Consider the following 22,483-nt stretch of genomic DNA (forward strand, 5'->3'; position numbering starts at 1 on the left):
GCAGACATAGGCAGAGGGAGAAGCAGGCTCTGTGCAGGGAGCCCGACGTGGGACTCGATCCTGGGACTCCAGGATCCTGGGATGCTAAACACCTAAGCCACCAGGGCTGCCCACCTTACAGTAAATTTAGTTGTAGGAACTGTTCTTTTCCACCATTACAGATGAGGAAACCAGGTCTAGAGAGTTAAAGTAATGAACTTCTAAAGTCATACAACTTCAAATGTGCATCACTGTAATTTCAACCTGTATCTCTTAGGTTCAGAGGCCTTGCTGTAACCACTATGCTGTACTGCCTCTTGTTATTAAACACCTTTTCATAAACTAAGACTCCAGTAAATAAATTGGATAAAAGACTTGAGCAGAATTTACAAAAGAAAAAAAATGAATAAGCATGTAGAAAATAGTTAAGTCCCTTATTAATAAAATCAATGCAGATTAACAGATCTTGCCTTTAACACAGTCTGTTACTGCCCAACAGGAAACTTCTACATACAACTAATCTTCTGATTTACAAGAGTGCCATAAGCCACACTTGGCATAAGATTAATATAGAAATACATAGGACAAAAATCAGTTGCCAGGGGAATTACTGTCTAACACAATATTGTCTTTGGCCTGCATGAAACAAGTCAAAAGGAAACACTTAGGACCAAGGTACAGAAGTTTCCCTAGCTTAGAAGCCTTATTTCCATGGGTGTCAGTGGCTCTTGTAACCCTCCATAGATTTAGATCCAGAGTTCCCACAAAGGATAGGCCCATTACGAGAGTCCTCATATCTGGGGCCTGAAGCTGTGAATTCCCCAACATGTATTTCTAATTTTCTTAGTCTAGAATTCTGTTACCAGTGATGGTTATTTTTTACCAACAACATTGGTGACGGTGATACTCTTACCTTTTCAAGTTTTCAGGGGAGAAGAGCTAGAAAGTTAACCAAAACTCAAATCCTCAAGAAGGGAAAAGGGTTTTATTGATACCTTATGCACCCATGATAATTTGGTACTCCACTAGCTAGTAACAATTTATATGAGTTCGAAAGCAGTTTTTTCTGTGTGCATGGATACCCCTAATATCTGTTTTGCTGTAATACAAAATATTGGAAATACTCCCATTTGACTACCACATTTTCTCCCAATAATAGATTTTGGTGGCTATGCTTATGGGATAGATTAAAAATTGCCATGATCTGAAGAGGGAGGATTTATTTGTGTCCTCTTCCTATATGAAATGGCTGAACAGAAAATTAGTTGATTAAAATATTGGAAATATTTTTAATATCTAAGAATCAGGGAATTGTTCTATTCCAGCATACATCCACTGAATTAAATGGTTTGTAGTGATTAAGATCCATGATAAAGACTATGGAAAAACCTGACAGATACCACCTTTACCAAATGATCAAGGTTAATTAATTTCACAAGCAATGGCTCATAATAGTCTTTGCATTAAGAAGGGTATTTTTACCTTTGGAAGATTCTTCACAGTCTAATCATGAGGAAAACATCTAAGGAACCCAAATTGAGGGACACTCTACAAAATGCCTGGCCAGTACTCCTCAAAACTGACAATGTCTTGGGAAAGTAAGAAACACTAAGAAACCATCACAGATGAGAAGGGGGGAAGGAGACAACTGGATACAACATCGTACCCATGATTCGATCTGGGAGCAAATAAATGGCTCTGTGGGAAAACTGATGAAATCCAAAGGAGGTTTGGAGGTTAGTTAAGAGTTGTATAACAAATATTGGTTTATTGGTTTTGACAGAGGAGCCACAGTAGTGTGAGACAACATTTGAGGAAATTGGGTGGAGAGTATATGGGAATTTTCTAAGATCTTTGAAACATGTCTTTAAGTCTGAAATTATTCCAAAACTAGCTTCTTTTTTAAAAAAATTCCTTGTAGGAAAAATGCCGCCAAGAAGTAAGAATGCAACATAAAGTTGCATGTATATATTTATTTTTATAAGGATGCACACTTAGACATGTGTTTGTGTTTATGTGGGTGTAAAAATGGAGGAGAGTTTATGTGAATAGAGATACGCACAGTTGAGTCTTACTATTTGCACTTCTTTTGTATAAAATCACTGCAAACTCTGAATTACCCAACACTGAACCATCATTCCTTGTTAGGTTTCTGTGAGCCTCTGTTCACAATATTTTGTTTAAAGACACCTTATTTAATAAATATTGTAGATTCATTAACATTGAACTCCAGGCCAACAGCACTATAAATCATACCTGAATGCGGCTTATCTAACACAGATTTTCCCCATGAGACACATCACGGCCTTGTTGCACTTAGGAACGTTAGACAACACTTTAGCACTGCGCTTCAGGGAACAGCAAAAATCACAAAACCAGAAAAACATGTTATTAAATGCACTGCGAAAGGACACTCGACAGTGTGAAAGCTGACCAAGAATGCAGAACATGGCCTTATTCTACTTTCCCTGGGAATGTGTATGTTGGGTGACCAAAACTTTTCACCATCATGCATGTCTGCAAAAGCACCATGAGTATTGATTCAGAGAGTACAAATGAGTCTTAGCATGTAGGAGAATTCACAAATATGGGATCCATGAATAATACAGATCAACTCTATGTGAAAGAAATTGGTACTAGATTGTTGGATTATGACATTTTCTGTTTCAGTGCTGTAGAGAGAGCCATTTTGGAATAAAGCTTGATATTCAGTCTTGATTCCCCAAGTTGATGACATCTTGGGGAAATAACCCCACCCCTTCCCATGTTTCCCTCTAGAGAATATCCATTCCCTCACCTATTTATTGAATATGTTTCCATGTCTTTGATTTTATTTCTATTCATATTGTATAAGCTGTGTATTTGCATGTATTTGTCTGAAGAAAATGCTTTAATCAGCTCTTTGTAAAGAAGTTTTGAAATGTCCTCTGTAGAACGAAAAGGAAACTGTTTTGTGAAATATTGTGATCAAATCTAATAGTCTTGTAATCATTTGTTTTGTTTCCTCTTGTCTGTTCCTTTAACACATCCAGTCCAATTCAAGAGAAAAGCCTAGAGCCAGCATTCCCTACAGCTGTATCTTCGGCATCCCTGCTCCATGTGAGCCAGCCTGCTGCAGGTGGCATGCTGACCAGTGAGGTAGCACAGAGTCTTGAGGCTTGTAAACTCACAGACCCTAACCTCGCCATTGCAGAAGATCCACCAGATGCCAGCGCTGGGCACCAAGCAGAACGGATGCAGACTAGTTCACTTGAGAATGTCTATGCTCCAAGTATGAACAGATATTCAATCTTTATTGTGTCCCTGAATAAGAACAATAGGCTGGTGAAAGCTGTTCCATAAAAGAAGCTTAAAGGACAGGGACTTGAATATCATGGAGTAGAATGCAACTTCAGACAAAACTTGCAAACTGGATCACAGTGCAGTACAACAGTGGCACTCTTGGAGGGCAGATTAATTTGTTTTAATTTTAGAATGTATCAAAGTCACTCCTGTTAGAGGAGGGAGTTAGAATTGGAGAGCCTACTATGCCAGGCATTTCATTTAAGTAAAGAGGCTCAGGGCATAACTGCTCTACACTGGTTACCCAGGAACAGTCTTGGATAGTCTTGCATAGTGGTTAAGAATACAGCTTCTGGGAGCACCTGGATGGCTCACTGGTTGAGCATTTGCCTTTGGCTCAAGTCATGATCTTGAGGTCCTGGGAGCAAGTCCCGCATCAAGTTCCTTGCAGAGAGCCTACTTCTCCCTGTGCCTCTCATGAAAAATAAAATCTTTAAGAAAAAAAAAGAATACAGACTCTGAAGACTGACTATATTCTTTTTTTTTTTTTGACTGACTAGATTCTAATCCTAGCTCCCACTCTTAGGCAGTCATGTGGTCTTGGCCAGGATCATTTATTTCAATTTTCTGTGGATCTCTTTCCTTTTCTATGAAGTGGAGGTGATGGTCCTATTTCAGAGTCTTCTTATAAGGACCAAACATGAAGCACACAGGACAGGTTATATATATTTGTGTGTATATATATGTATATGTATACACACACACACACACACACATATATATATAAGCTTAGCACTAAGTATGTGTGACTCATGCTGGATTAGTCTTTGATAACTACTACTGAAAGAATTTTTATAGCATGCTAAATTGAACAGAGACTTTATTCTTCCCTTTAGAAATGATTTTTTTTTTTTGTGAACCCAAAGTCCATCTCATACATGCAAATTTCCCATAAAAAGTAATATTGAAAGTCATTATGTTTTGAAAAGCATTGCGTTTTGTAGATACAAGTGGGAAAGCAAGTTACAGAATATATATCTGAGTGAAGTAACTAATATCCAGGTCTGCCTTTAAGATAATTATGTTAAAGGCAGAATCTAGCAATTCCAGGCAAGTGGAACAGATGCCTTCGGTGTTCCTTTTTTTTTTTTTTTTTTTTTTAAGATTTTATTTATTTGTTCATGAGAGACACAAGGAGAAGCAGGCTCCATGCAGGGAGCCCGACATGGAACTCGATCCCAGGATTTCAGGATCACTCCTTGGGCCGAAGGCAGACGCTCACCGCTGAACTACCCAGGCACTCTGGTGTTCATTTCCTTAGTCACCACTGAATGTTGATATAAATTTCTTTATCTAAAATAACAAATAATGAACTGTGCAGAATGAACCATTTTGATTTTTTGCAAATGGTTATTACTTGAATCAATGCTCTTTTAAAGATAAGGCTTTTGAAAGCTTATTTGATGAATGTCTCTACTTGTTTTGGCTATAGTTTCTTTGAGAAAATTCTTGGATAATGAATTCATTTTCTTTTTTTCTTTTATTCCCATTCCTTTTAAGACTTTACTGTTGAGAATCCATGGGATGATGAGTTGATTCTCAAACTTTTATCTGGGCTTTCTAAACCAGTGAGATCCTATCCAAATACTTATGAATGGCAGTGTAAACTTCCAGCCATCAAGCCCAAGACTGAGTTTCAACTGGGTAAGGACAATATGGGTAATAAAACTCTTGCTTCTATATGGGAAGTTGATGGTAACTCTTAAGTGTGTGATTCTCCTTCTGGTACTATCCCTAGTACCACCTAGTACCTATGACCCACTCTGACCTCTAGAAAAGAGTTATAAATTATCTGTAACACTAAGATGAGAACACTTTGTTAAGCAATGATGGTAAGATTTTAATTGCTATTGGTAATGTCTATCAAAATAAAAATGTATATACTTTTAGACATCTACTTTTAAGAATTTCCTGCAGATAGGCTTACATACGTTCAAAATGACATATGTGCATGTCAAAACATTGGAAACAACATAGGTGTCTATGAAGACTCTTAAATTATAGAACAGCTCTACAGTAAAATATAGTTTGCTTTGTACTGATAGGGAATGATGTCCAAAACGTGCTGTTAAGGGCAGACTAGTATTATATGCTACCTTTTATTTCTTAAAAAGGGGGACGATAACATATATTCGATGCTATTTCTGGAGAGCCCATGAAGCATACTCAAAACTAATAAAAATGCTTGGCAGGGTGGATGTGGAGCAAGACTTCACACAAGATACTTTACATACGTATGTGTACACATAAACACATATACACACACACACAGAGCTTCCCTATTGACATCTTGTATTAGTGTGGTACATATGTTAAAGTTTATGAGCCAATATTAATACATTATTAACTCAAGTCCATAATTCCGGTTCATTCTTTGTATTTTATGTTCTATGGGGATTGACAAATGTATTCATCTCTCCCCTCCACTAAAACTCTGACAAGCATTAATCTTTTTACTACTGTCTCAGTTTTGCCTTTTCCAGAATGTCATATAGAGTTGGAATCATACATTATGCAAGCATTTCAGATGGGCTTCTTTCACTCAGCAATATGCATTTAGGATTCCTCTGTCTTTTCATGACTTGAAAGCTCTATCTATACGTTCTCTGAGTAATATTCCATTGTCCAAATGTACCACAGTGTACTTATCTGTTCATCTACTGAAGGACATTTTAGTTGCTTCCAACTGTTGACAGTTATGAATAAAGCTGCTGTAAAACCCCTATGCACTTTTTGTATGGACATACGTTTTCAGTTCATTTGGATAAATACCAAGGAGTTGTGATTTCTGGGACAAGTGAGAGTATGTTTATTTCTAAGAACCTGCCAAAACTGCCTTCAAATTGAATATGTACCATTTTGTATTCCCCCTAGCAATCAATGAGAGCTCTGCTGCTCTATATCCTCACCATCACTTGGTGTTATCAGTAGTTTGGGTTTGGGCCACTCTAATAGATGTGCAATAGGGTATTTCATTATTGCTTTTCATTTGCAGTTCTCTAGTTACATATGATGTTGTACATTTTTTTCATATGTTTATTTGCCATCTGTATGTCTTTTTTGGTGAGTTATGTATTCAGATCTTTTGCCCATATTTTAAAAAACCAGGTTGTTCATTTTCTTAGTTTTGAGTTTTTTTTTTCCCCCATTTTCCTGAGTTTTAAGAGTTTGTTGTATCTTTAAGAGTTTGAATATCTTTTTATCACTTAAGTGTTTCACTAAGATATTCACTCAGTCTTTGACTTATCTTTTCATACTATTAACGGTGTCTTGCAGAGTGGAAATTTTAAAATTTTGTCCAATTTATCAATTTATTTCTTTTCATGGATCATGCTTTTAATGTTGTGTCTAAGAGGTCATCAGCAAACCCAAGGTCACCTACCTATTCTGTTACCTTCTAGGAATTTTATAGTTAAAACTAAAAATGTTTTACATTAATGTGTATGATCTATTTTGAGTAAACTTTTATGAAAGGTATAAGTTCTGGGTCTAGATTAATTTTTGCATGTTGATGTCCAGTTCTATCAGCATTTATTGAAAAGGCTATCCTTTCTTTTTTTTTTTTTTTTTTTTTTTTTAAGATTTTATTTACTTATTCATCAGAGAGAGAGAAAGAGAAAGAGAGAGGCGGAGACACAGGCAGAGGGAGAAGCAGGCTCCATGCAGGGAGCCTGATGTGGGACTCATTCCCAAGTCTCCAGGATCACGCCCTGGGCTGAAGGCGGCGCTAAACCGCTGAGCCACCGGGGCTGCCTGAAAAGGCTATCCTTTCTTAAGTGAACTGTCTTTGATCCTTTGCCAATGATCAGTTGACTATCTGCTTAGCTCTATTTCTGGGCTCTCTCTTCTTTTCCATTGGTCTATTTATCTATATTACACTGTTGTGATTACAGTCGCTTTTGTAGTAAATCTTGCTGTTTGATAATGTCAGTCCTCCAACTTGTTGTTCTTCAATATTGTGTTTGCTGTCTGGGCCTTTTGCTTTTCCACATAAACTTTAAAATCAATTGTCGGTAGTTACAAAATAACTTGCAGGGATTTTTATTGGAATTGCATTGAATCTAAAGATCAAGCTGGGAAAAATGACATCTTGACAATATCATGTCTTCCTATCCATGTATATGGAATATTTCTGTTTAGATCTTATTTGATTTTTTATTTATTTTTAAGATTTATTTATTTATTCATGAGAGGCAGAGAGAGAGGCAGAGACACAGACAGAGGGAGAAGCAGGCTCTGTGCAGGGAGCCCGATGTGGGACTCGATACTGGGTCTCCAGGATCACGCCGTGGACTAAAGGCGGCGTTAAACTGCTGAGCCACCCGGGCTGCCCTTACTTGATTTTTTAAATCAAAGTTTTGTAGTTTTTCTTATATGGATCTTATATATATTTTGTTAGATTTATACCCAAATTATTTCATTTGGGAGGATGCTAATGTAAGTGGTATTGTGCTTTTTTAATTTCAAATTCCACTTACTAATTTCTGGTACATAGGAAAGCAATTGACTTAATATATTGACCTTGCATCCTGCAATCTTACTGTAATCATAATCATGTATTAATTACAGGAGGATTTTTGGTTGTTGTTCTTTGGCATTTTCTGGCTAGATGATGCTTGTCATCTGTGTACAAGGACTTTTTTTATTTCTTCCCAATCTATATACCTTTTATTTCATTTTCTTGTTTTATTGTTTTAGCTAGGACTTCCAGAGTAGAAATGGTGGGAGGAGAAATTCTTTCCTTATTCCTCATCTTAGTGAGAAAATACTTAGCTAGTTTCTCACTAGTAATGTTAGCTGTAGATGTTCTTTATCAAGTTGAGAACGCTTCCTTCTAAAAAATAAAATAAAATAAAATAAAATAAAATAAAATAAAGGACGCTTCCTTCTACTCTTAGTTTGCAGAAAGTTGTTATGAATGGGTATTGGCTTTTATCAAACACTTTCTGTTTTTATGATAAGGTCATGTGATTTTTCTTTTTAGTTTGTTCATGTGACAGATTCATTAATTGATTTTTGAATGTTGAACCAGCCTTGTGTACCTGCACTATCCCACTTGGTCATAGTAAATAATTTTTTTAATACATGTTTTGGATTTGATTTGCTAATATTTTGTTGAGATTTTTTTAACGTGTATGTTAATAAGAGATGCTCTCTCTCACTTATCCTAACTGTACTTAACTGAATACATTATAGCAATTATTATTTTGATTAGCTGTTAGATCAATTAAGAATAAGAAAAATAAAATATTTTATTTTATCTTCACTTAATTCCTTTTTCCTGTACTCTTATGATCTAAGTTTCTGGATCATCTCCTTGTCTTTCTCTCTGAAGAACTTTTAACATTTCTTGCAAGGCAGGCTTACTAATGACAGATTACCTTAATCTTTGTGTAAGCAAGGGTTTGTTTCTTTACTTTTGAAGGAATCATTTCATTGGATACAGAATTTTTGATTGATAGTTTTTCCTTTTAACATTCTGCTTGCTTCCTGCTTGTGTGGTTTCCAAAGAGAAGTCAATGTAATTCTTCTCCTTGTTTCTTTATAGGTAAGGTGGTTTTATTCCTCTGGCTTCTTGCAATATTTTTTTCTTGTCTGATTTTCTGCAGTTTGAATACAGCTTGCCTGGGTATAGACTTTTGGCTATTTTTCTTGCCTTGTGTTCTCTGAGATTTCTAGATCCTTGATTTGTTAGTCTGTCATTAATTTTGGAAATTTCTCAACTATTAATACTCTACATATTTTCTCTATTCCTTTCTCATTTCCCTGCCTTCTAACATTCCATTACACATAATGGTACACCTATTGTAATTAACCCATAACTCTTGAACATTCTTTTCTATCTTTGTAAAATTTTTTTCTCCTTGCAAATCAGTTTTGGAAGTTTCTATTGACGTACCTAAAAGCTGACTAATTCATTACCCAGCCATGTATAGCCTATTGAATAGCTCATCGAAGATAGTCTTTGTTTCTGTTATAGTGAGATTTCCTTTTGATTCCTTCTCAGAGTTTCTGTTTGTCTGCTTACATTTCCCACCTGTTCTTGCATATTATCCTTTTCTCCATTATAATTCTTAGCATATTAATCATAATTTTAAAAACTGGTTTTATAATTCCAAAACCTTTGTTATATCAGTGTCTTGCTCTGATACTTGCTCTATGTCTTCAAACTGGTGGTTTTTTTTTTGTCTTTTAGTATACCTTATAATTTTTGTTAGAAAAAATTGATCTATTGATTGATCTATTGAGTAAAAGGAACTGAGATAAAATAGGCCTCTACTGTAGGATTTATCTGACTTAAGATTAAGCTGTGTTTACTATTTGTTGCTAATGTAGAGGCTAAAGTTTTCATTCATGTCCTTATTTCTGACTCCCTTGTTGGCTTTGGGTTTCCCTCAAGACTTGTTCTTAAATAAGATCTGAGGCATTTGTAGTGTTATAATCCTCCTGGTACTGGCTCCAGTGGTGATTTCTGTTCCTGGGCTTCTTTTCTGGCAAGCTGTTATTCTCTGTATCCACCAATCTGTCTCCCCAATTTCGGGGACAGCAATTTGCCCTATGACTTCAGTTCTTTAATGGATCTATGAAGACTTGCTGATTTTCAGTTTGGTGGTGGTGGTTGTTTTATTGTGGAGGTAGAGTGAGGACTTCCAAGCTCCTTAACATGCCAGATTAGAAACCAGAAGTCTACTTTTTTATACTTGATTTTGAATATATGGATTTTTAAAAATTACTTTGAAAATCTATTAACAACTTTATCTCAGTGGTCTTTCTCCCGAAACCAATAACCCCATTGTTATTAAAAATAGCAAGACATGGGATCCCTGGGTGGCTCAGCGGTTTGTGCCTGCCTTTGGCCCAGGGCACGATCCTAGAGACCCGGGATTGAGTCCCACATCGGGCTCCCGGTGCATGGAGCCTGCTTCTCCCTCTGCCTGTGTCTCTGCCTCTCTCTCTCTCATCATAATCTGACTATCATAAATAAATAAAAAAAAAATTAAAAAAAAAAAAAAGATTAAAAATAGCAAGACAAATCCAATTTGAAGGACATTCTACAATTTATCTGACTAGTACTCCTTGGAACTATCATGGTCTCCTAAAACAAAAGGTTTGAAACTGTTCCAACCTAGTGGAGGAGGCTAAGGAGACTTGACAGATTTGTCCTGAAACATTAGGTAAAAACTAGTGAAATCCACATAAAGAGTGGATTTAGTAACCTACCAATGTGGGTTCTGTATTTGGGACAAAAGTACCATGGTTATTAAATGCTAACAGTAGAGGAAATTGGTAACAGTAGAGGCAACTTTTCTGTAAATTGAAAACTATTCTAAAATAAAATTTTTACTTCAATACAAAATTGTAATTATTCTATTAGAAATATTAGTGCAAATATACTTTACCCTTTTTATCCAGGTGTAAAACACTTGTGATTTTCAAAGGCATATGGTAGATCTTTGTTTAGCACTTTACAAAGGATCTTTGTATGTTCTTTCTAACATTACAATGGTCTTGCCAAGGCATTATCCCTTTAATATGAAAATATTGATGAAGAGAGGATGTCTGCCCTGTTCCTGCCATTTAAGTGGCTGGCCTGGCACCCAGCAGTGCTGCTTCTATTTGCCTGGCACATCATTTAAAAAAGGGAGCTGTTTTGTGGCAGGTGTTTAACTTTCCTTTAAGACAGGAAAAAACATTTCCTGAGGGAGTTATATCCATTTGTATTTATGAAAGCAATCATGCACCCAAGAAAATTCTATAAATACAAAATTTACCAAAAATAATGTTCTGAGCCCTTTTTTTTCATTTTGACACATCTGTCTTCTAAGGTTCCTTGCTGGTCTATGTCGATCACCTTCTTGGAGAAGGGGCCTTTGCCCAAGTCTATGAAGTTACCCATGGAGAGGTGAATGATACCAAAAATAAACAGAAATTTGTTTTAAAGGTAAATAATCTGAGCAATTCTTTGTGTAGTATAGAACTGAATTTTAGAACTTGATTTTATTGGCCTCATTTTCTTTTTCTAGACAATGGTAATTTCATTTAGGTCTCTGGTTCACAATTTTTTTTTTTTCTGGTTCACAATTAAGAAACAAAAACTATGTGGCAAGTATTTAGAATGGCCTTGCCACAGAAGTGCTCTCAGAGCAAGTCCTATACTTCAGCAACAGTCCATAACTTGTCATCACTTTCTACCCCACATCCTTTGTTGGAGTCGAAGTTGCTTTTCTGGCTATCATTTTCCAGAATGTGAGGCCAGATGTGAATGTCACACATCTGATTTGCAGGTCCAGAAGCCCGCCAACCCCTGGGAGTTCTACATTGGGACCCAGCTGATGGAGAGATTAAAGCCAAGCATGCGACACATGTTCATCAAATTCTATTCTGCCCACTTATTCCAGAATGGCAGTGTGTTAGTAGGAGATCTCTACAGCTATGGCACGTTGCTAGTAAGTATATTCATTATCATGAGGACAACATGAGTTTGAAGTACATTTTTGCCTTGTGCCTTGCATGTATCTTTTGTAGTTGGAGCTTCTATTGAAGTGGAAGATGGGAGCAAAGCTCTTGACTTGAAATTTCATCAATCATTTGCAACCAATTTAAGATTCCACTCTGTTGTTTCTAGAATGCTATTAACCTCTATAAAAACACCCCAGAAAAAGTGATGCCTCAAGCTCTAGTCCTCTCCTTTGCGATCAGGATGCTCTGCATGATTGAACAAGTGCATGACTGTGAAATTATTCATGGAGACATTAAGCCAGACAATTTCATACTTGGGAGCAGGCAAGTGTTGCACTTTTAACACAGTTTTTGCCACATCCCCAGCAGCCTTTTATGATTTGTGCTCATGTTGCCTGGCCCTTATTTGTGTTTAATACAGATTTTTGGAAAAGGATGGTGAAGATGATGATATATCTGCTGGCTTGGCACTGATTGACCTGGGTCAGAGTATAGATATGAAACTTTTTCCCAAAGGAACTGCATTTACAGGAAAGTGTGAAACATCTGGTTTTCAGTGTATTGAGATGCTCAGTAACAAACCATGGAACTACCAGGTACGGAACTAAAGGGAGAGGTTTACAAATTGTTTCTTTATACTTACTATATTTCAGAAATGATTTTGGCGATCTAATTAGTTTGAGCTGGTCTAGTCATCTTCTGTCCTTGGATTTAAGACCAGTTCAAGTGTCATTTTTAGTTATGGGCACACCCTGCAGCTAGAGGCTTCAGAGCGCAGGTGAAGGCCAACCACCAGAGCCCTGGGGAGGGAGGTGGGAGGACTTCTAAGCTGCCCACGTGGAAGAGGAGCTGGGGTGCTGTGTTTGCCCCTGGGTAGCAAAACAAGGGACTTGAGAAGGACACGGTAGCTCAGGGAGGACAGCTTTCCAAGGGACCAGCCCAGAGGCGGTGGCTAGGAAGCCTCCAGCAAAGCCTAGACAGCATTCACCAGGGTATCAGTGGGACGTTGAACAAATGTCTTCCCAAATTGTTTAAAAGTAAAATCCTGTGACTATATAACTTGCTGCCTAAGTTAGACATCTTAATCTACTCATGTGTAAATTACTATTTTAGTCATATATACCTAAATTTTCCTTATAGATTGATTACTTTGGGGTTGCTGCAACAGTGTACTGCATGCTTTTTGGCACTTACATGAAAGTGAAAAATGAAGGAGGAGTCTGGAAGCCTGAAGGGCTTTTTAGGAGGTAAGTATTTGCATTGGTACTGCAGTGAAAGAGCATAAACAGAATATTGGGTTCCGTCTGGTGAAATAGATCTCTGCCACTGCCTGGGAAAGTCTTGCCTTGGGACATGAGGCAAAGCCACATAGTCCTGGATGCTGGGCACAGTTGGCAAGTTACATAGCTCTACAACTGCTGTTTCCAGAGAGTGGGGCAGCCAACGCCTCATAGAACCAGTGAAAACTGGCTGAGGAGTGGGCATCCTCTACACACTCAAATGTCTCTCATCTGTAAAATAATAGTGAAAATTAACAACTAGACTAGAACTCTTCCTGTCAACATGGATGGCTCTCTTAATACAGTGTTACTCGAATAAGCTATTGGTAATGTTTAAGTATTTGGTACGTGTATGTTCATTATATCACTTATACTTTAACTTTTTTTGAGGTATGAAAACATATGTAGAAGAGTATATTCAAATTTAGTGTCCAAAAAGCCAAATGGGGTTTTACATGTTTGTATCTTGAAGAAATTTAAGCGGAGACTTCCCAGCCCTCACATACACATCCACCCACCCTGACAAAAGGAAAAGAAAAAGCAGTCGGCAGTAATTTTACAAAATGTAGTGTCAGTATCTAAATACGATTCAATTCAGGCCCGGAAGAAAAACTTAGAACAGCTATGATTTATTCTACATAATGAGTCATCAAATTTAGCAAATGCTTTATTCCTTCTCTTGCTCATAATCAAAGGACCAGAGAGTTATTCAGAAGGCTTCTGTCTCTGACCACCAGTATAGAGAAAAGTCTCAACCCTCAGCAGGCCTGATAGTAATGGGCTGAATTTCCTGTCTGAAACACAAATTTAGTTGTGTTCTGCTTTTTTCCCCACTGCCTTCTTTCCATGCCATAGAGATTTTACAGTTAATTTTAATGGTTATGGTGGTTGGAACTCCGGATCTGAGCTCTATCTGGACTGGGTAGTCTAGCTTATCTACCCGGTCCCGGCCCATATGTATATATTTAAGCCCATCAGAACAACTCAGCCAGATTGTCAGATTCTGGCAGTGTGGTATATAAACGTAGCCAAAAGCAGATTGATTTTCTTAAAAATAAAAGAGAAAGTTTTTCCACTGAAGACCTGTTACTAATCTAAGACTACTTAAATCAGTTTTTTGGAGTAAGGTGTATATAAGACATTCAATTGGGTCTTTAATTTCTCTTATTTATAATAGATTCAACATTCCAATTCTAGGTGCATTAAATTGTGTTTAGGTGAAGTTCTTTTCAGCTATCCAAGTATGTAGAAGCCAGAGGCTGGAGTGAGGTTGCCCTACGTGTTAAATACTACATTTTACTTTGTATTTATTCATTGTGTCTCCAGGCTTCCTCATCTGGACATGTGGAGTGAATTTTTTCACATCATGTTGAACATACCAGATTGTCATCATCTTCCATCTTTGGATTTGTTAAAGCAAAATCTGAAGAAAACATTTCAACAACACTATTCAAGCAAGATTAAGACCCTGCGTAATAGGCTGATTGTACTGCTCTTAGAATATAAGCGTTCTAGAAAATAAAATAACGGATATTCCCTAAAAATCACTTTGTAAATGCTGGCCTATGCACTCTGACCCTTGTTGTTTTCCACATTCATTGTTTATATGTTAAATGTTTCTTAATAAAGTCCATAAAATATATCCATGTGACTTAATTGTTTCAAATATTTCAACAAAGTCTACAACCCGGTAAGGTACCCAGTAGGTTGATGGGGCACCTCTTGAGATGCAGGCATTCATGAGAATAATCTTGATCTGAACATTCTCTAAAATCACTTTTAATACTGACCTGTTCACTTTAAGCCAAAAAAGGAGCTAGACAGCTTTTTTCTAAGTTGAGGGTTTGTATTTGTATACAATAAAAAATTCTTCAAAGATATTCAAAGGACTTCAAGTTCTTATGGATAAAATTTGCCTGTTCTTTTTTTCTTTTTTAAGATTTATTTATTTATTTGAGAGATAAAGCAGGGGATGGGGTGCAAAGGGAGAGAGAAAGAATCCTTAAGCAGACTCTCAACTGAGCAGGGAGCCAGCCCCATATAGGGCTCAATCCCAGGACCCTGAGATCATGACCTGAGCTGAGATCAAGAGTCAGACACTTAACCGACTGAACCACCCAGGTGCCCCAAAATTTGCCTGTTCTTTATTGTAGCATTCTTCAGTGCTGTTCCTGGGAAATATTACAGGTATAAATCTTAAGCTTCTTTATTTTTTAAAAGTACCATTCAAAGGAATATCTTCCACTTCGAAAACAGTTTTATAAGCTGTATAAATCATTAAGTACCTCTAAGATAATAGCAGCCAACTTAGCATCAATTGACTTTTAAAGCTGGAAGGATCCTATTCCCTGAACTGAACTTCATTTCTCCATCCCTCCTTCCTTTCCTTAGCATTATGATGAAAAGAAATTGGAGGTAACACCCAAGTCAAGAGCACAGAGTGAACTGCTTCCTCCTCCTTCCCTCACTCCCAGCTACCTGGTGCCCATGAACTATTTTTTTGATCTTTCCAAAAATGATTCTTGCCTATTTCTGTATATTTTTCATACAACTAGCATAATTAACAGTTTCTAAAATTTAACATGTGTATTTACATATAGGATGGTCTCATTTCCGTTAATGACTGTAATATTTCATTTTATGATGTATCTGTAAGTTCCTAGAAACTGCTGGGTTAAACTGCTGAGCCCATTTAAAATGTTAGGTGAGCATCTGCAAAAAACCTCCCATAGGGGCTGTGCCAGCATATATCAGTCTGTTCCCCACACATCCACTAATAGGATGGATCAGGCTCTTGGCACTTGCTGCTCTGACTTGAGAAAATGGCATCTCCTTACTGTCTTCATTTCCATTCTCTTCTGAAATTAGGCCAAATTCAAGAGCTATGTGTGTTCTCCTTTTTCTGTGAACTCTTTATTCTTTACCTCTTTTTCATTTTCATTGTTCTTTTCCAGGTTAATTTGAAGGAGCCCTTTGTTTGTGAGGTACAAATATTTGTCCAGTTTGTCATCTGCCTCCTAACTCAAGATCTCTGTGTCCATAAATGTTTTAAATTTTTGTTTTATACACGGATTTTGTAAAGTTTTAAATGGCCTTTTTTGGCTTTTGTGTCTCAAAATGCTATTCTCAATTGAGAAATAAAGTTCCTCTTATTTTTTCTATTTTTTGATACTAGTACTGATTTAAATACTTAGAACTAAACTTTTGGTTGCTTAAGTCAGTCAAATCTAATTTTCTTCTGTTTTCTCTAGCTGGTAGTTTGAATATATGAAGCCTGTTGATTTCTATTAAAAAAAAAAAAACTTTTCAGATGATTCTTTTGAAGTTTCCCAGTAGGAAATCTTCACGGTGAAAATCATGTGTATGTCTTTCCCAATTTTTCACTGGTGACTTTTCAATTGCTGAAAATAGCATTTTTTACTTGCTGGCTGTTGCCTAGGACCATGAGAAGAGGGTTGTGCAGTAGTGGCACTGGGCCTCCCTGCCTCCTGCTTTAGTGGAGGCTCTTCTCACATGTATCTGGTATGCTCATGAGGCTGGCCTGAAGGAGACATTTTTAATCATGTTGAAGAAGTACCCATCCATTTCTTCTTACAAATGTGAATTATGACACTTTCACAGTTTTCTTGCCCATGTTTCCATCTGCATTGGCCCATCTGTAAGCCATTCCCATATGTGAATGTACCATAGTTTATTTAACCAATCATCTCTTTAGAGACAACTGGTTTCACAGTTTCATTGCTACAAAAAAGTGAGTGCATGTGCAAATGTGTCTGCAGGATAAATTAATAGGATGGGATTCTAAAATATGTTTTATTTTGAACATAAAGAATATAATCTACATAACTGATTACACACATACTCAATTTGGAAGGAAGCTGAAAATGACCCAGGGATAGACCTCATCAGAAAAGGGGAGGAGGGCGGGGGGTGGGGGGGAATGGGTGACGGGCACTGAGGCAGACACTTGACGGGATGAGCACTGGGTGTTTTCCTGTATATTGGTAAATTGAACACCAATAAAAATTTATATATAAAAAAAAGAAAAACTAACATTAAATTGACTCTTAGAGTGTCAAAATAATCAAGCACTGATAAAGCCAAGATTGTGGGGGTTTTGGGGTTTCTTTCCCCTTTTGACAATGACCGTTTTGAGAGGAAAGCAAGACGAAGATAAGGGTGCTATTTAACTAAGAGTGAAATGTGTCCATCCATGAAAGGCAGCTGTGGGTGCCAAGCTTAGGCGGGGAGGACACTTGGTGTCTGGCCCCTGTTGACATGTCCTTTGTTCCCATCAGCCTGTTTGCTATTGCTGGATCTTCAATTTCCAACACACTCCAAATATCCTCCATGTTATTCACACCAACAACCTCAGTCTGACCACGGTGTCGTCCCAGCACTGCTGTGGCCCATCTGGTGTCTGCTCTATGCCAAGGGCTTTACTTAAATAAACTTCACACACTCATTTCCTAGCAACAGCCTTGTCTCCAGGGAGAAAGGCTCCATCTGAACAAAGTGAGTTACTTTAAGCACTTCAGCCAAATAGTCTTTTGTGTGTGTGTCCATTACCTGGTACAAACTATAGCAATCATCTGTATTTAATTATCCATGACCTGTCTGCATTGCACACACACACACACAAATATGTTTATCTGCACAAGGAAAAAGCTCTATCTAAAGGACCACTGGAACAGATGCGTGAGAAGTCAGCACTCGGAGGGAGGAAATGCGGCTCACTCCAGTAAGGAGACTGAAGTTTCCCTGAGGATAGAGGTGGGTCTTACCCATCCGTGTTTCCTGCAAAGCTGAGCAGGGGTGCAGGTCCTGTTAAGTGCTCAGACATTGTCGAGACTCAGTGTAGGTTCAGATTTAATATCTATCTTCGGATAAGGCATTGCCTATTCATCCTTGGCCCCCGCTCCACATTTTAAGTTCTAGCTAAGAACCAATCTGGTCACTTAGGAGATTCAGAGACTCCTCTTATCAGTGCCTTTTCCCTCTGGATCACATCTGTGGTTGAAGGCAATGATTCTAAAATTATTTTTCCTCAGGCTAAGGAACTACAAGCATAACTCCTGCCTATCAGAAGAGGTGGCCCCTAATTAGCTGGGCACTTGGCACAGTCTATAAGCACACCTGCAAGCTACTATCCTCCACACCTTTCTCTGCCATTGATCCTAGGAGTCCTCCATTTCCCTCCTCCCTTGAGTCAATCCATCTCTCTTGGTTCCATTCTGGAATGTTTCGGACAAACCCATTTCTGGACTGATTAGGTTATAAGCAGACTAGGGTGCTGTAAGAGAGAACCACCCCCTCCCACAGTAGCTTGGAGAAGACAAGTGATTTCAGTCTCCTGTTACAGTCAGGGGACAGGGTATGCCAGCACTGACTCTGCCACCCTCCACAGGCGGCTTCCAGGATGTTCTGATTGTTGCCATTCTCAGTCAGGAAGTGGAGAAGAGGGAGAGACTGCTCCCAAGGGCAGGACCAGTGAGGTGCAGGCTCCTGCTGGGCTCCCAGCTTCGGAAGGGGCTGACACAATCATGTGGCCCCGTCCCCCTGCGGGGGAGACAGGAATCACGTGCCTGATTCCTGCTGGGAGACCATGTGCTAAAATGCAGGGGTAAAGAAAGACCTGCAGAAAGGGGCGGGCTGCCCCAACTTCTGTGGTTCCCCTTTATCTTAGACTGTTGGTGGTGAAGGGCGTGGTTGGGGCCCCCTGGTGGCCACGGGGGCTGCTGCCAGGCAGTGGTCATGGGATCCAGTCTCTCCCAGCCAGCGGCTCACACATGAAGTAAATTGCATGACCAGGTTTACTCTGTAATGTTTAATGTCCGACAGGTGGAATGACATACGGGCCCATGAATAAGTAAAGTTTTCGATAAACCACGAAGCACTGATGATATGGAATCCTTGGCAGCACTTTGTGTGTGTGCGTGTGTATACACCAATGTACACATATGTATCTCAAGATGAAAAGTATTGCTAAGTGAAAAAAGGTTCTTTTTTTTTTTTAAAGATATTTATTTATTCATAGAAACAGAGAGAATGAGAGGCAGAGACACAGGCAGAGGGAGAAGCAGGCTCCATGCAGAGAGCCTGACGTGGGACTTGATCCAGGGTCTCCAGGATCACGCCCTGGGCTGCAGGCGGCCCTAAACCGCTGCGCCACCGGGGCTGCTCTGAAAAAAGGTTCTTGAACAATATGTATAAAAATGTCATGACATCCCATTTAGGATAAAAAATGCAATTAGAGTTGCCCCTTGAACATGAGTTTGAACTCATAAGCAGGTCCACTTATATTTTTTATAACAGTATTATAATAAATGTATTTTCTTTTCCTTATGGTTTTCTTAACGTTTTCTTTAGCTTACTTGATTGTAAGAATATAATATATAAACACGTTACATGTAAACTATGTGTTAACCAGCTGTTTATGTTACTAGTTTTTTGGTCAATCGTAGGCTCTTAGTAAAGTTTTGGGGGGGTATCAAAAGTTCTATGCAGATCTGTGACTCCTCTGGAGTCAGCAACCCTACTCCCTCCACACCGTGTCGGTCGAGGGTACATCATATATTTATATGCATGACAGACATGACTGTAAATGGATCGGTGTGTTTCCAGGACAAACAACAAACTCAGCATCACCATTGGGAAGGGGGCCTCAGGGGGAAGATGGCCCTCCCAAGCTAGCTTCAGTTGTCACCCTGACAGAACACATGACTCAGGCCTCACTGAGCTCAGAGACTTCGGGTCATGGACCCTGTGCCTTAGAGTGGGGCCTGTGACAAGGTACAGAAGAATGAGGAGTGATACCCTGACATCTTGCTTAAAATGTAATTGTGAGGTACAGTAGTCAGATTCACAGAGATGGAAGGTAGAGTAGTGGCTGCCAGGCCTAGGGGAGCCTGGGGGAGCCTGGGGGGAGAGGGACTAGGGAGTCACCAATGACTGCTCACAGTTGTATCTGGGATGATAAAAGTTCTGGAGAGCTGTCGCACAATATGAATATACATAAAACTACTGAACTGTATGCTTAGAATTGGTTATGATGGGGACTTTTTGAGTATTTACCACAATTAAAAATTGTGTTAATAAAATGATTTTAATTTCTGAGAAGGAGCATGTGGCTGCATTGGGAGATTTCCAGCTGGGGAAAGTGACCTCGGAGAGTGACCTACTCAAAATCTTGCTATAATTGTAATTTAATTAAAGAAGCTTTGAGAGCCTTCCTCTGAAAAAGAAGCAATTTTGACAGAATTTTATTTTCACATTCATGTTTTTCTTCATTTTTGAATAAACCCTGAATCTCAGAGCTGCTATACTAGATATATTCCTTCACTATATTTAAATATTCAAAAGTCATTCGCATAACATGTAGCACAGGATTTAACAGAATAGCAAAATATCATATAAAAATAAATGAAAAGCTTTCATATATGCACTGAAAGGACCTCACACACATATGTACAGGCGTACGATAAGTGCTCCTCATGATCTCTTCATAGATCTTCTCCTCCTTACTGCTCTGAACAGACCTCAGAACCACCCCCAGCAGGCCACACAGAGGCAGCCTCTGCACACCTTTCAGCTGACCTCGCAGGGCAGGCGGGGCTGAAGCCCAGGCTGGTCAGGCCACAGAGACAACTCACTGGGGAAAGCCATCTCTAGACAGCATATGCAAGAGGTGATGCTAGCTTGGCTTGGTTTCCAGGTGTGGACCCTTCCAGTCCAGAATCATGCACTGTTTCCAAAACTGGGATTCTTGGGATATATGTCACTGGGTGACAAGTTCAGAATCTCATCCAAGGAAGGGCCTTCATCCTCTGGAGTGATTTCGGACTCGAACATCTGCTGCAGCAGGGCGTCCACGGTCCTGTACTCTAGGAGGAAGGAGAAAGGCACGTGGAACTCAAATGTGTTGGGGTCAGAGGGGAGCATCCAGCCCAGGCAGGGCGAGGCTTTCTGGAAGGATGGCCCCCGAGTCAAAGACAATGCTCTCAGCACGGCTACCCAGATAGTCTTTGAAAGAAAGGATGAAAAAGTCAGGAAATAATCACTCATCTCTGCTGGTGCAGATACCACTGAGCTCTGGGGCCAAGCAAAGCTCAAGAAAACCAAAAAAAAAAAAAAGGTCTTGCCTGGGGGATTGAGGAGGGTGACACCTGGGAAGGGTGTCCTGCTCATGCCACGGTCCCTGCAATCTATGCCATGCTCCTCATCCTGAGTTTACTGTAGGCACCCTGCCCAAAGTGACAGTCAGGTTGCTCTGGGTTATTCAGCCAACCACTGGTTCATTGCGAATAAAGTAGTTAAACACATAGTTGTTAGGGGCTCCTGTGCCCTAGGCACATAGTGAAGCCCTGGGGACACCACAGAAGGCAAGAAGATATGGCCCAGCACACATGGAGTCTACAAGGAAGACAAATGGTGACCAAACTGTCACTTAATGACAAATGGCATCCACCCAGCATGGCAGGTCATGGTGGGAAGGAAGGGAGATTGAGAAAGAGAGAACTCAGGCATAAGGGCCGCAGAAACCATGAAAGGAGGGCTTGTCTTTATCCTGAAGCTACTGAAGGTCAGATTTGCATTCTGGAAACATCTCACTGGCTGCAGTGAGGAGAGCATGGATTGGAAGAAGTTTTGCACTGGGTTAAAACTTACTTTTAGACGCAATTCTGAAGTACAATCCTTTCAAGGCCTTCCTTTTGTTGTCTCCATCATCCCCACTGAAGCCACTGTCTTTGGCATCCATGTTATCAATGAGCTTCCCATCCTGCATTTCTTCTCTTCAAGGAAGAAGAGACATGAACAGGGTCAAGTCCCTCACTGAGTCCCTCACATGTCCTCCCAGCCATAGCCCCGGGTCACTGTCCAGCCACATCCGGGCTCTCCTCTGCCCAGTGAGGGTCCCTGAGAACTGGCACATAGGACCATGCTGGATGCCATGGGGCCCTGAGTGAGTAGATGTGGCCAGTCCGCTTCCCAAAGTCTGTAAGTGATATCGAGGGGAACACACTACTCACTCTTGAACTCCCACTCCAAGCTCTTGAATCTTCTTCTCGATAGCAGTTTCGACTTCACTTTTTTCTAAGGAGTATGCCACAAAAAATGCCTCCAAGATGAACGCTATGAAAATACTGAGAAAGAGTGAGAGGTAGAGGGTGCAGGCTGTGGTCTAGGCAACAAGGAATCCCAGTTCCAAAGAGTGTCTGAGCCTGAACAGGAAGGCAGCCTATTGCTGCAAAGACAATGCAACGTATAAGAGAGAAACAGCGGTGTCTCTCAAGGACTGGACACAACTTTCATTCATTTGGGGAAAAAAACATTTTTCTTTTACAACCTATTTAACCAGTGAATATTAAAAAGAAAACATAGCTTATAGCGGCGCCTGGGTGGCTCAGTGGTTGAGTGTCTGC

At 39.3% G+C, this 22,483-nt stretch overlaps 2 protein-coding genes and 1 non-coding gene across 3 annotated transcripts in view; 2 read left to right on the forward strand and 1 right to left on the reverse strand.

The window, feature by feature from the left end:
• The window catches only part of BUB1 (BUB1 mitotic checkpoint serine/threonine kinase), a 42,172-nt gene extending 27,476 nt beyond the window's left edge, over positions 1-14,696 (forward strand). The window contains exons 18-25 of the mRNA XM_041755915.1: positions 3,012-3,250; positions 4,822-4,965; positions 11,148-11,263; positions 11,607-11,768; positions 11,948-12,105; positions 12,203-12,377; positions 12,922-13,028; positions 14,388-14,696. Of these exons, the coding sequence (XP_041611849.1) occupies positions 3,012-3,250; positions 4,822-4,965; positions 11,148-11,263; positions 11,607-11,768; positions 11,948-12,105; positions 12,203-12,377; positions 12,922-13,028; positions 14,388-14,583 (1,297 nt within the window). The 3' untranslated portion in view covers positions 14,584-14,696. The remainder of the gene's footprint in view (positions 1-3,011; positions 3,251-4,821; positions 4,966-11,147; positions 11,264-11,606; positions 11,769-11,947; positions 12,106-12,202; positions 12,378-12,921; positions 13,029-14,387) is intronic.
• On the forward strand, positions 1,102-1,242 carry LOC121492293. Its single transcript, XR_005988189.1, has one exon. It is a non-coding gene; the product is annotated as a small nucleolar RNA SNORA29 (small nucleolar RNA).
• Positions 14,697-19,156: 4,460 nt separating the features above from the next.
• LOC121492103 (two pore calcium channel protein 1-like) overlaps positions 19,157-22,483 on the reverse strand; it is a 40,886-nt gene continuing 37,559 nt past the window's right edge. Inside the window, 3 exon segments of the mRNA XM_041757411.1 lie at positions 19,157-20,944; positions 21,729-21,853; positions 22,091-22,204. Coding sequence (XP_041613345.1) covers positions 20,799-20,944; positions 21,729-21,853; positions 22,091-22,204 — 385 coding nt within the window. The 3' untranslated portion in view covers positions 19,157-20,798.

Source organism: Vulpes lagopus, chromosome 5, assembly GCF_018345385.1.
Source record: "Vulpes lagopus strain Blue_001 chromosome 5, ASM1834538v1, whole genome shotgun sequence".
Taxonomy (NCBI): Eukaryota; Metazoa; Chordata; class Mammalia; order Carnivora; family Canidae; genus Vulpes; species Vulpes lagopus.